The 14,696-nt window shown below is 44.4% G+C and overlaps 2 protein-coding genes across 13 annotated transcripts in view; one reads left to right on the forward strand and one right to left on the reverse strand.

Moving 5' to 3' along the window:
- pola1 (DNA polymerase alpha 1, catalytic subunit) overlaps positions 1-3,497 on the reverse strand; it is a 279,719-nt gene extending 276,222 nt beyond the window's left edge. For 4 of the 12 annotated variants that reach the window (XR_010004267.1, XM_062975198.1, XM_062975200.1 and 1 more), the window contains exon 1: positions 3,312-3,493. Coding sequence is in view for 6 of the 12 variants with exons in the window: in XM_062975198.1 (XP_062831268.1) it covers positions 3,312-3,360 (49 nt within the window). In the remaining 6 variants the exon portion in view is untranslated. Of the gene's footprint in view, positions 1-3,311 lie in introns of all 12 variants that reach the window. The other 8 variants (XR_010004268.1, XR_010004264.1, XR_010004269.1 and 5 more) reach the window with 4 other exon arrangements.
- Positions 3,498-10,015: 6,518 nt separating this feature from the next.
- The window catches only part of pcyt1b (phosphate cytidylyltransferase 1B, choline), a 43,487-nt gene continuing 38,806 nt past the window's right edge, over positions 10,016-14,696 (forward strand). Inside the window, exon 1 of the mRNA XM_008107335.3 lies at positions 10,016-10,497. Coding sequence (XP_008105542.1) covers positions 10,426-10,497 — 72 coding nt within the window. The 5' untranslated portion in view covers positions 10,016-10,425. The remainder of the gene's footprint in view (positions 10,498-14,696) is intronic.

The following is a 14,696-nucleotide window of genomic DNA, read 5'->3' on the forward strand; positions in this document are numbered from 1 at the left end:
CCACAAAAGACATGGTCATCCCCGCTGTGTTTAGACATCAAAAAAACAAGAAAAAAAAGTTCTAATTAGAGAGAGAAAAAATAATTGTTTTTTTCCCCCATTGCTGCCGATTAGATGGCTAAGCTCCGCCCACTTTGTCTCCTAGCAACCCACTCAGTCATTTAATGGTACCCAGGGACGCTTCAATCAGGCCTCTTCCACACTGCCTATTGAATACAGACGATCTGATTTGAACTGGATTATATGGCAGTGTAGACTCAAGGCCCTTCCACACAGCTATATTACCCATTTATAATCTTATATTATCGACTTTGAACTGGATTATCTTGAGTCCACACTGCCATATAATTCACTTCAGTGTGCATTTTATACAGCTGTGTAGAAAGAGACTTATATCATCCAGTTCTACGCATATAATATAAGATTATAAATATAAAATAGAGTCTCACTTATTCAACATAAACAGGCCGGCAGAACGTTGGATAAGTGAATATGTTGGATAATAAGAAGGGATTCAGGAAAAAGCAGATTAAACATCAAATTAGGTAATCATTATACAAATTAAGCACCAACACATTTGACAGAAAAAGTAGTTCAATGCGCAGTACTGCTATGTAGTAATTACTGTATTTATAAATTTAACACCAAAACATCACAATGTATTGAAAACATTGATTACTAAAAGGCAGACTGCGTTGGATAATCCAGAACATTGGATAAGCGAATGTTGGATAAGTGAGACTCTACTGTAATATCAAATAATTACTGTGATATAATAATACAGAACAATATAATCTCTAAAACCAGGACAGTAAATAAAGAGCAACACTCTGAAAGCAGGGAAATTCGGAATTCCAGAAAGGAAGCAATCAGGGCCAGCTAACACTTCCCAACAAAGGATTTCCCCAGGCAGGAAGCAAACAGGCTTTGAAGTTGCAAGGCCGTTAAATGCTAATCAAGGTGCCTAATTGCAGCATTCATACCTGCCACACTGAGACTATTTATTGCTATTCAAACTGGCCAACCAAGGATTCCGCAAGGTAGAAAGCGGCCAGGCTTGCAAGCAGCACGGCTATTCAGTGCTATTCAACCTGGCCAACCAAGATTTCCCCTAGATAGAAAACTCCCAAGCTCTGAAGCCACGAGGCTACTCTGTCCCAAACAACCAGGCCTAGAAAGGATGCCCTATGTAGAAAGCGGCCAGGCTTTTAAGCTGCAAGACTTTTAAGCTGCAAGACTATTTAGTGAAGTTCAAGCTGGCCAAACAAGGATTCCCCTACAAAGGAAATAGCCAGGCTTAAAGCAGCTCTTTGATTGAGGGTGCTACTCTAGCTACTCCAGAAAACAGCCAGGCTTTGAGGCTGCAAGGCTATTCACTGCTATTCCATCTGGCCAACAAATGATTCCCATAAGCCACAGCAACGCGTGGCAGGGCAAAGCTAGTGTGTATGTATACACGCACATACATACACACACATACACAGAGAGAGTACACTCAGTTAGCTGGGACTCAAGAAACAAGAAAAAATTGTTGGATACGTTAAATAAAAATTAAAATAAAATCAGTTGTTACAATATAGTAAAATCAGTTTTCATAATGCAGTAAAGCTGTGTTACTTAATGTGTTGTCAAAGGCTTTCATGGTCGGGATCACTGGATTGCTGTGAGTTTTCCGGCCTATATGGTCATGTTCCAGAAGCATTCTCTCCTGGCATTTTGCCCGCATCTATGGCAGGCATCCTCAGAGATTGTGAGGTCTGTTGGAAACTAGGCAATGGGGTTTATATATCTGTGGAAAGTCCAGGGTGGGAGAAAGAACTCTTGTCAGTTGGAGGCAGGTGTGAATGTTACAATTGATCACCTTGATTAGCGTTTAATGGTCTTGCAGATTCAAACAGAGTAAAGATAAAGATCCATCCAGATGAAAAGTGTTGTGTTGTTACCTTACATCAAGGGAACCACTGACCCCATAAGGAAGCTGATGAAGAAACACAACCTACTAACTACTGTATCTACAAACCCAATAAGAAAATCCAACAAATGCTACGTTCAGCAAAGGACAACAGGGAGCCTCTCAACCCTGCAGGAGTCTACCGTATACCATGCAGTTGTGGACAAGTCTATATAGGGACCACCAAACGCAGCATTGCCCAAGCACGAATGAAGTAACATGAAAGGCACTGCAGACTAATTCAATCAGAGAAGTCGGCCAGATCAGAGCACTTGATGAAACAACCTGGACACAGAATATTATTTGAGAACACTGAAATGTTGGACCACTCTCACAACCACCATGTCAGGCTACACAAAGATGCCATTGAAATCCACAAGCATATGGACAATTTCAACAGAAAGGAGGAAATCATGAAAATGAACAAAATCTGGCTACCAGTGTTTTAAAACTCTAAAATCAGGACAGTAAATAAATAGCAATGCGAATTCCAGACAGAAATCAATCGGTGACAGCTAACACCTCCCAACAAAGGATTCCTCCAGGCAGGAAGCAGCCAGACTTTGAAGCTGCAAGGCCATTGAATGCTAATCAAGGTGACCATCTGCAACATTCACACCTGCCTCCAACAGACAACAGTTCTTTCTCTCACCCTGGACTTTCCACAGATATAAACACTTGCCTAGTTTCTAACAGACCTCACAACCTCTGAGGATGCCTGCCATAGATGTGGGCAAAATGTTAGGAGAGAATGCTTCTGGAACAGGGCCATACAGCCTGGAAAACTCACAGCAACCCTGGGTTACTTAAGCTTGTTTTTTAATTACTGTGTTTCGATAGTAATATGAAGTCAATGCAGGGTTTATGGCATGGTATAATATGGGATATAGTAGGCCTATTTTTTACTAGTAACTCTAGCATCCAGAAACAACATTGATCCGACACCTACCAATCTCCATGGATGACGGTTAACTGAAAAGTCTATTGTATACACATGTGTGCATGGTGTGTATGTGTGTGTACGCACGCACAGGATTGTACTGTGTGTTGCTTTCTCGCCTAAGAGAGAAGGAGCTTATTATCCAGACCAGAAGCTTGCTCCATTCAACTACTTGCCCTGAATCAGAGATGAAAGCTGCCAGATTGCTGCCATTTTGTCTAAAACAAACACACACACACACCCCCATTTCGCAATGGTACTGGCTCCAGGTCCCCATTCAAAGCCCTTTGTAAGAGCAGGCGCAACCACTCCGAACTGGGAGGGGGGAGGTTCTGACACTCCCTGGCTTCCCTCAAATTGTTCCATTTGGTCTCTCTTTTATTCGAACCCTCTATTCCAGCCCCCGGAACCCACTCTCACCTCCATGGCAACCGGCCCCGTTGCGCGCGCTCTCCCCGCTGCCCTCCATAGCAGCTCCACGCTCTCTCGCGCCAAAGCGCCTGAAAAGTGGCGCGAGAAAAAGACACCCAAGTGCCCCGGCTAGGCGGCCAACCAATCAGAAGCCGCGGTGACGATATCCGTCCTTCCCATTCCGCTTCGGGGTCGAGAAAGGGTTGAGCCTGTCAATTTGCTTCGGCTAAGGGAGAAAAGGCGTGCGCGCGGGCTGGTGTAACAGAAAAATAAAACCACGCCGCGTCTGTTTTATGTGTGGTTTTCAGCATTCCGAATGTAGCGGAAGACGCGCGGGCGGGCCAAAAGGGAGGAGTGAACTTGTCATTGACTTTCCTTGGTCCTTACGGGGCTGCTTGTAAGGCTAGTGAAAGAAAAGCCACTGAAATCGCCGCATCAGTTTGTGGTGTGTTGTCGAAGGCGTTCATGGCCGGAATCACTGGGTTGCTGTGAGTTTCCCGGGCCATATGGCTACGTTCCAAAAGCATTCTCTCCTGACCTTTCGCCTGCATCTATGGCAGGCATACACAGAGGTTGTGCAAGCGAAACGTCAGGAAAGAATGCTTCTGGAACATGTCCATACAGCCCGGAAAACTCACAGCAACCCAGTTTGTGGTCAGTTTTTAATTTGAGATTCCAATCCTGACTTTGGTATTAAAACAAAAAATATATTTTTGTATCCACGGGTTCAATGATCCACTGGCTGGAAAATATTCTTTTTAAAACATCCAAAAAAGCAAACTATGATTTTGCCATTTTGTATTTATTTATACCGTTTGTTTTCAGCTATGACAGTTAAAGTGGTGTCACACTGCATTAATTCTACAGTGTAGATGCACCCAAAGAAGTATTAAAGGGCCCTCCTCATTTTGCTCACCCTTAAAAAATCAGGACACTGTAATGTAGTGTTTAACTTAATATATTTGAAGCATGAAGGAAACATGTTACAAATTAATAGAAATGTACATTGAAATTTAAGTAAAGGTCAGCGGTTTGAATCCAGGGAGCAGGGTGAGCTCCTGCTATTAACCACGGCTTCTACCAACCTAGCAGTTCGAAAACATGCAAATGTGAGTAGATCAGTAGGTACTGCTCCGGCGGGAAGGTAACAGCACTCCATGCAGTCATGCCAGCCACATGACCTTGGAGGTGTCTACGGACAATGCTGGCTCTTCAGTTTAGAAATGGAGATGAGCACCAACCCCCTCAGAGTCGGACACGACTAGACTTCATGTCAGGGTTTACTTCATTGAAATTTACTTATTTCATACCAAAAGCAGACTTATGATACAGATGAAGGCCCCTTCTACACTGCATGTAAAAACCAGATTATCTTATTTGAACTGGATTATATGGCACTATAGACTCATATAATCCAGTTTAAAGCAGTTAATGTGGATGATCTGCTTTGATAATCGATTTTATGGCAGTGTAGAAGGGGCCTGACTCAGCGCTCCAAATAATCCAAAAATAAAAACCAAGACACCAAGAAATACACACACACACACATTTAGGGCTGTGTTATTGTGGGTCACAATCCAAATATGGATTATGGAGTACGGCAGGGCTGTATATTCTCATCCTACTTATTCAACTTGTATGCAGAACACATCATGCGATGTGCGAGGCTTAATGAATCTAAGGCTGGAGTTAAAATTGCTGGAAAAAACATTAACAGCCTTATATATGCAGATGATACCACTTTGATGGCTAAAAACGAGGAGGAGCTGAGAAGCCTTATCACCAAGGTGAAAGAAGAAAGTACAAAAGCTGGGTCACAGTTGAAAAAAAACATGATTATGGCAACCAAATTGAGTGCTAAACTGGCAAATAGAGGGAGAAAATGTGGAGGCAGTGACAGACTTTATATTTTTAGGCACGGAGATCACAGCAAATGCAGACTGCAGCCAGGAAATCAGAAGACGTTTATTTCTTGGGAAGAGAGCAATGGCCAACCTCGATAAAATAGTGAAGAGTAGAGACATCACACTGGCAACGAAAGTCCGCATAGTTGAAGCAATGGTATTCCCAGTAGTACCTATGGATGTGAGAGCTGGACCATAAGGAAGGCTGAGCAAAGGAAGAAAGACACTTTTGAACTTTGGTGCTGGAGGAAAATCCTGAGAGTGCCTTGGACTGAAAGAAGATCCAACCAGTCCATCCTCCAGGAAATAATGCCCGGCTGCTCACTGGAGGGAAGGATATTAGAGGCAAAGATGAAGTACTTTGGCCACATACTGAGGAGACAGGATAGCTTGGAGAAGAGAATGATGATGGAAAAAAGGAAGAAAAAAGGAAGAGAGGCTGACCAAGGGCAAGATGGATGGATGGTATCCTTGAAGTGACTGGCTTGACCTTGAAGGAGCTGAAGGTGGTGACGGTCGACAGGGAGCTCTGGCATGGCTGGTCCGTGAAGTCACGAAGAATTGGAAGCGACTGAACAAATAAACAACAAAGGGTATTTAGGTCCTTCCAGGCCCCTTCTACACAGCTGTTTAAAATCCCACATTATCTGCGTTGACCTGGGTTATATGGCAATGTGGACTCAGATAACGCAGTTCAAAGCTGATATTGTGGACTATCTGCCTTGATATTCTGGGTTACATACCTGTGTGGAAGGGCCCTCAGTGAACATTATCTCCTATTAATTGTGTTTAGTCTGAAATATAGAATCCATAATACTAAGCTAATACTAACATTAACAACAGATTTCCAGCCGTGGTGGCTTGGAGGTTCTGCCTCCAGATATCCCTCTTTTAACTTAATATCAGAATAATTTAAGGTTACACCAGTACTGAGTGTCTGTCCACGGATTCTGCTGAGTCCCTTTTACTGTGTACACATTGCTGCCATAATAACTGTGAAGCCTGGTCCCCTTGTTCTACCTATTAAGTTTGTCATCCTAAGTGGTCCTAACTGGCACCTTATAAAATCTATATTGTACCATATTGAATTAATTTTACTATCATAATCCCTTCTGCCTGCCTTGCCCTTTAGTCATCTGACCCAATACCTATGCTGCTCATGCACCCTCTGCACTTTACAACTGCACTTGCACTTTGTATTGTTGGAGGGGGGTGGGGGAGGCTGGAGGATTATGGGGACTGCGGAGCGGGGGGGGAGGGAATGGATATGAAAGGATGCCAATTTTTAATAGGGAAATAATAAACCAAATAACAACGTCTGGACCAGGGGAAGTGGAAGAGAGAGGACAGCATGACAGGGGAGGGGGGTGTTCTGATGGGTGGGGAGCCCCTATTGAGGTGGTGTCGGGGAGGGGGAGATACAGGAAAGGGAGACCAATTCACTCTATTCGGCCTAGGGTTTTGGGTAGGACATAACTAGTTCCAAAACGATCTCCTGACATAGCTAATCTGGGTAGCCAGGATGGCGGCCCCTCCAGATTAAAGGTGGTGCTGTTTAATGCCAGGTCAGTGAACGGGAAGACATCTTTCATCCAAGATCTCATCTTGGATGAGCATGTAGACCTAGTATGTATTACGGAGACCTGGCTGGACGATTTGGGAGGGGTTCATCTCACCCAGCTCTGCCCGCCAGGCAGCACCAGCCGAGATCTGGAGGGAGGGGAGGTGGGGTTGCAGTGGTTAAAAGGATTCCATCCCCCTGACCAGGTGCCCCGTCCCGCAGTCATCCATGTTTGAATGTGTCCACCTGAGGGTGGGAGACCGGGACAGATTAGGGATTCTGCTAGTGTACTGACCACCCCGCTGCACTACAGTCTCCCTGCCTGAGCTAGCTGAGGTGGTCTCAGGCCTGGCGTTGGAGTCCCGGCGGCTCATAGTACTGGGGGACTTCAATGTCCATGCCGAGACCAACCTCTCAGGTGCGGCTCAGGACTTCATGGCCGCCATGGCAACCATGGGGCTGTTCCAATTAGGAACAGGCCCCACCCACAGTGCAGGACACACACTGGACTTGATCTTCTGTCAGAGATGGGAGGAAGGTGGCGGTGTGGAGGAGCTTACCATTGCTCCGTTGCCATGGACCGACCATCACCTGATCAGGTTTAGACTTACTGCACCCCCCCCCCAACCTCTGCAGGGGTGGTGGACCTATTAAAATGGTCCGCCCCAGGAGGCTTATGAAGGATTCCTGATGTCTCTTGGGGAATTTCCCGCCTCCTCGGCAGGTGATCCTGTTGATGCTCTGGTCTCTCTCTGGAATGGAGAGATGACTAGGGCAATAGACACGATCGCTCCGGAGCGTCCCCTCTCAAGTAACTGAGCTAAACCAGCTCCTTGGTTTACTGAAGAGCTGGCAGCGATGAAGCGAAAGAAGAGGGAACCAGAGGGTGTGTGGCGATCAGAGTATAACAAGTCAGACTGAACACGGCTAGGCTCCTATTTTAGGGCATATGCCACGGCAATCAAAGCTGCCAGGAGAGTCCACCTTGCGGCCAACATTGTGTCCGCACAGAACTGTCTGGCGGCGCTGTTCTGTGTCATCAGAGGGTTGTTAACTCCCACCAATCAAGGTGGGAGCCCTGATAACTCGGCAGCCCGCTGTGAAGCATTTGCTCGGTTCTTTGCGGACAAAGTCGCTCTGATCCGTTCCGACTTTGACATCATATTAACGGCAGTCTCTGAGGATGTATTGAGTGCACCTGCTTGTCCCATTTTGTTGGATCCATTTCAATTGGTTGAGCTCAAGGATGTGGACAAGATCCTTGGAGAGGCGAGACCGACCACATGCATCCTGGACCCCTGCCCATCCTGGCTGGTGAGAGAAGCCAGAGGGGGATTGGCCGAGTGGGTGAAGGTGGTGGTGAATGCCTCCCTTCGGAAGGGCAAGTTTCCAGCGAGGCTAAAAATGGCTGTGATTAAGCCGCTGTTGAAAAAGCTATCACTGGATCCCACTCAATTTGGAAACTTTCGGCCTATTTCCAATCTCCCCTATTTGGGCAAGGTCTTGGAACATGTGGTTGCTTCCCAGCTCCAGGCATTCTTGGTTGACATTGATTTTCTGGATCCGGCACAGTCTGGCTTTAGTCTGGGGCATGGTACCGAGACAGCCTTGGTCATCTTAGTCGATGATCTTCACAGGGAACTGGACAGGGGGAGTGTATCCCTGCTAGTTCTGTTGGACCTCTCAGCGGCCTTTGATACCGTCGATCATGGTATCCTTATGGGATGCCTCGCGGGAATGGGACTTGGAGGTACTGTTCTGCAGTGGCTCCACTCATTCCTGGAGGGTCGGTCCCAGATGGTGTGATTGGGGGACACTTGCTCGGCCCCACAGCCGTTGACTTGTGGGGTCCCGAAGGGCTCTGTGTTGTCTCCCATGTTGTTTAACATCTACATGAAGCTGCTGGGAGAAATCATCAGGAGTTTCGGGGTCCGGTGTCATCTGTATGCAGATGATGTCCAGCTCTGTCACTCCTTTCCACCTGTCACTAAGGAGGCCGTTCAGGTCCTGAACCGGTGCTTGGCCACTGTGTCGGACTGGATGAGGGCCAACAAATTGAATCCAGACAAGACAGAGGTCCTCCTGGTCAATCGGAAGGCCGAACAGGGTATAGGGTTACAGCCTGTGCTGGATGGGGTCACACTCCCCCTGAAGGCACAGGTTCGCAGTCTGGGGGTGATCTTAGACTCATCGTTGAGCCTGGAGCCCCAGGTCTCAGCAGTGGCTAGGGGAGCCTTCACACAGTTAAAACTTGTGCACCAGCTGCGACCGTACCTTGGGAAGCCGGACTTGGCCACGGTCCACGCTCTTGTTACATTCCATTTAGACTACTGCAACGCACTCTACGTGGGGCTGCCTTTGAAACTGCTCGGAAACTTCAATTAGTCCAAAGGGAGGCTGCCAGGGTAATAACAGGAGCAGCGTTCAGGGAGCATACTACTCCTCTGTTACGCCAGCTCCACTGGCTGCCGATTAGCTACTGAGCACAATTCAAGGTGCTGGCTTTAGCCTATAAAGCTCTAAACATTTCCGGCCCAGCTTATCTGTCCGAACGTGTCTCCCGCTACGACCCACCTCGAAGCTTAAGTTCATCAGGTGAGGCCCTGCTCGCGGTCCCGTCAACCTCACAGGTGCGGCTGGCAGGGATGAGAGAAAGGGTTTTTTCAGTAGTGGCTTCCCGCCTGTGGAACACCCTCCCCAGTGAGGTCAGGCAGGCTCCCTCCCTCCCATCCTTCCGTAGGAAGGTTGAAACTTGGTTGTGGGGCCAGGCTTTCGAATAACAACTAGCAGCGCTAAATATTATTATGTACACCAGAACTTAATCAACAGACCCAGTCTTTTGAACTTGAACATGCCCATCTGTATTTTAGAATGTGTTTCTGAATGTTGATGTAAGCTAATAATTTTTAATCTGATTTATAATGTACTGTACAGTTTTTATATGTGTGTTTTATTGTAAGCCACCCTGAGTCCCCTGTTGGGTGAGAAGAGCGGGATATAAATGTTGTAATAATAAAAAATAAATAAATAAATAAGCTGCCGTGCCAGATTTTGCCTTCCTTTTTTCTGACCATATATTGACAGAGCATCATAGGTTCCCCTTGCAGCCATTCTTAGCATTTTTGATTACTCAGCTCTTATAAATGCAGGAGAATGTTTTGTCATTCACTCAACGCCAGATTTTTAGCCCATGACACAGTTAAATGTTCAAACTGAAACTGTTGCCATAGCTGCAGCGCAACTTAAACAATAGCCTTTTCATCATGGCCCAACACTTACTGGTGCAGAAGGGAGCCCTCATTATCCCTTACTTGTTACTTCTTAATTTCAAATAAGTATGCTGGTTCTTCCTGATCTACAATACCAAAAGACACGTAGTATATTTTCCATACAAATGTACATGGACAAGAGGAGAAAACCAGCCAACAAACTGGGGTCATCCTTTTGTAAATAGCATTATCTTCAGCGGATTATGTCGACACGATCTTTAAACTTTGTTGGGCCCGTCATAGAGAACAACTTGGCACAACCTTTGTCCGCCTCTTTCAGTGGAAGAAAGAAAATCGCTGAATTTTATCAAGTCACTTGAAGCAACTTAATATTCACCCAGTTTCAAAAGCAAATCGGTAGAGAAGAAAAGGCAAACACACCAGCAAGGATGGTGGGCCGTCAAAAACGCAAGATAGAAAAGGAAGCCATGTCTCCTAATTTCTACAAATGTCAGCGAAATGTGAGTTATGCTTCTATTTTTTCTCTATTACACATTATTATAAAACAGTTACCACTAAATATGACTCTGTTTATTTTATTTAAACTTTTATAAGCCATATTTTATGAAAAAAGACACATGAAGTAGTCTTGTAAATGCATGTAAAATTAAACGGCATACAATGTAAAATAAATATAATAATAATAATAATAATGCAAAATTAAATTAAAATAAAGCTCAGTTACTTAGCACTATGGCCCTACATCTCACAGAAAATGCACAGAATGTTTGAGATACGGCATCGGAACAGATACATGGTGAGAGACATCTGCATAAATCATTAGTTGATTGTAAATGTAATTTATTAAAGTTATGCATACAGCACATCACTGACATGACAGAAACATGTCCTTTATTAACATGCAGAGCTATTTTATATCAGTGGTTTCAGATATTTATTGTACAAGGATTAACCAGCCTGTCCCAAGAGAATGTTAATTTGTTCATTCTATATTATTATGTTATGTGAAAAGTGGAGGTCAAGAGAAGCCGTAACATACACCTCTGGAAAGAACATGCTAAAAGAAATTACCTGATGTATGGTTCTTCCTTACTTGTTTTATGTGTTTTATAGATATGCTAGCTTGAGTACCTGGCATTGCCTGCGATATTTGAAAAAGTCAATTTTGAAACATACAAAATACATAAGGTTGTGGATTAACTACAACTGACATCATGCCAGGTTAACCCCGAGAAATTCCATCAGTACTTAAAGTTTGTTATGTTGGCAAGTTTGCTCTGGATGCAATATTGGTGAGGTTCAGTATGTTCTCTGGGTGTAGGGTAAACTACAACTCCCACTATGATGAGTCAGTCCCCTCAAACCCCTCCATTAGGTTGAGTTAGTCATAGGGGTCCTGTGTGCCAAGTTTAGTCCAGGTCCATCATCGGTGGAATCACAATTTCCCTGGTTGTGGGTGAACTACAACTCCCAGAAAGGAAGGTCATTCCCCTCACCCAACCCCTCCAATAATCAAATTTCATCATATCAGGTATGTGTACTAAGTTTGGTCCGGATCCATCCATGTTTGGCTTCACAGTATTCTCTGGATGTAGGTGAACTACAACTCCCCCAAATCAAGGTGAATTTCCACCAAAGACCTCCGGTATTTTTTGCTAGTCATGGGGACTATGTGTGCCAAGTTTGGTCCAATTCCATCTTTGGTGGAGTTCAGAGTGTTCATTGATTGCAGGTGAACTATAAATCCCAGTATCTACAACTCCAAAATTTCTAGGCCAATTCCCCTCAAAACCCACCAGTATTCAAATTTGGCATATTGGGTATGCATGTCAAGTTTGGTCCAAATCCATCATTGTTTGGGTTCATAGTGCACTCTGGATATAGGTGAACTACAACTCCTATAAATCCTTCTAAAGAGCACCAGTATTTTTTGTTGGTCATGGGGATTCTGTGTACCAAGTTAGTTCCAGGTCCATCCTTGGTTGCAGTTCAGAGTGCTCTTAGATTGCAGGTGAACTATACATCCCAGTACCTACAACTTCTCTAAATCATGGTGAATTCTCCCCAAACCTCTTTAGTATGTTTAGTTGCTGATTAATCCTCTGTTTGCTGTAGGCCATAGAAAAGAACAGGAAAAGGTTATGGGAGAGGCAGTGGAGGGGGTCATGTACATTCTACACCAATGGAGAGAGTAAGAAACACTCGGGTGCCAGTGGTGGAGGAAAAACAGAAAATCTAGGATATTGGGAAACAATATTAAACTTGAATGTACCCATCCAGCTTCAGTATTTTAATTATTTCACCACACTATCAATTTAATTCTGAAATGCATATAGTAGCTGATAATTTTTTTAAGTACTGTACTCTATTTTCTGTGAGAATCAGCATGGCATAACTGTTTGTGTATTGGACTGTGACTCTGGAGACCAAAGTTCAAATCCCTGCTCAGCCATGGAAACCCCTTGGGTGAAACCAAACAGATCACACCCTTTCATCCTCTGAGAAAAGCAAAGACAAAACTCTTCTGAACATTTTTCCCCAAGAAAATTCTAGAAGTAATCTTGGAAAGGAAAGTAGAAATGGACACACTCATTACTCTTCCAAGAACAGCACTGGTTGAATTACTTCTATATTCAGGATGTCTCTGAGCCACAATGGTGGTTTTGCTGGCATCATTTGCCAAACTAGCAAAACGACATACCAACCAGAGACTATGAAGGCAAGAAAAATGAAAAACCTGTTCCTATTATCCTTCTTGCTCATTCACTTCATTCCTGCCCTGCAAAAATCTAAGTTCATTTTTTTCTTCATGTCAGGAACAACTTGAGAAACTACAAGTTGCTTCTGGTGTGAGAGAATTGGCCGTCTGCAAGGACATTGCCCAGGAGACGCCCAGATGTTTCAATATTTTACCATCCTTGTGGGAGGCTTCTCTCATGTCCCTACATGGGGAGCTAGAGCTGACAGAGGGAGCTAATCCGCGCTTTCCTCATATTCAAACCAGCAACCTTCAGGTCAGCAACCCAACCCTCAAGTCAGCAGTCCTGCCGGCACAAGGGTTTAACCATTACATCACTAGGGACTTCTATATCTAAGTTCCATGAAATCAGAGAATTCATTCTTAATGTCAGAAAACAAATGTAGGTAACAAGCCAGAATTAGACTAGATAGGAAGAGCAAGGGAAAAGTACTTGGATAAAAAATTTGGTTCCAAGTTTCATAAATCATGGTTTACGAGTATAAAAAGGTTGTCTAGACTGGTTTCCAGCCTGTGCACTACTGTCAAACTAATCAGAAAGGTTTCTTCACCCAGATTTACCAGGTTTATGCATAGCTTCTTGTTTTCTTCCACTTTCTCCTTCTGCTCAAACATTGGACTAGATGGGATTATTGGGATATTTTGTCTGAGAAGAAAGGAGATAGGAATGTTGGGAAGGATTGAAATAATGTAACTACCCACATAGCACAAGAAAAAAAATGTTCCTGTATATTGAAATAACTTCAGAGGATAAAGATGACCCCATTTGCTAGCTTAGAATAAAAGAACCAGCACCAGAAAAAGCTGTCCATTTCAAGTTCAAGGCTCATGAAAAGTAGACGACATCAGGAGCACTGGCTGGTGGCTTGAAAACGTATTAGCAGAAGTGAAGCAAGGTTATATCAAGCAGGGCCAAAGTTGTCAAGAACTTCTGTGACACACTGCCAAGGATGTTGGCTGGAACATTCTTACCCAAAAAGAACTACAGTATTTTATCAGCAAAGTACAAATGTCTTCTGGCCTCCTGAAGCCTAGCTGGTTTTGGTTTGCTGTTGATCATGTTCTTTCTGAGGAACTGTCTTGTTCTGTATAAATCATAGAACCCTAGAACTGGAAGAGACCACAAGGACCATCCAGTCCAACCCCCTGCCATGCAGGAACACACGATCAAGGTACTTCCAAAAGGAAAGGAGATTCCACCTGAACATTAGGAAGAACCTCCTGACTGTGGGCTCTTCTGCACGGGCATGTAATCCAGAATATCAAGGCAAATATTCCACATTGCCTGCTTTGAACTGGATTATCTGAGTCTATACTGCCAGATAATCCAGTTCAAAGCAGGTAATCAGGATTTTATACAGCTGTGTAAAAGGGGGCTGTGAAAGTTATTCAACAGTGGAACCCTCTGCCTTGGAGTGTGGTGGAATCTCCTTCCTTGGAGGCTTTTAAACAGAGGCTGGATGGCCATCTGTCGGGGTGCTTTGCTTGTGCTTTTCCTGCGTAGCAGGGGATTGGACTAGATGCCCCATGTGGTCTCTTCCAACTATTATTCTATGTTTCTAACAGGCAGACATCCAGCGTCTGTTTAAAAACCTCCAGAGAAGAAGGCTTTACCACACTCCATTCATTGTCAGGGAGTTCTTCTAATGTTCAAGTGGAATCTTCTCCTGGAGCTTGAATCCATTGCTCAACAGAAAGTTAGGTCTGTCTTCAATATTATATCCTTTCCTGTCATGTTGTTTACCACCTCTTCTCCATGCTAAACATACTAAACTCATTCACAATTTCTATAGCATTTTTCTCCTGTAACATAGGAGTATGGGCTGCATGGAGAGGTGCATTTCTGTTTCATGAGTCCAACAAGGCTTTGGCCTGGAAGTTCCTGGAGATAGGAGCAATGTCTCTACAAGTGCTTGCCTCCTCACTGTCTATGTCAGTGGT

This window comes from Anolis carolinensis, chromosome 3, assembly GCF_035594765.1.
Source record: "Anolis carolinensis isolate JA03-04 chromosome 3, rAnoCar3.1.pri, whole genome shotgun sequence".
Taxonomy (NCBI): Eukaryota; Metazoa; Chordata; class Lepidosauria; order Squamata; family Dactyloidae; genus Anolis; species Anolis carolinensis.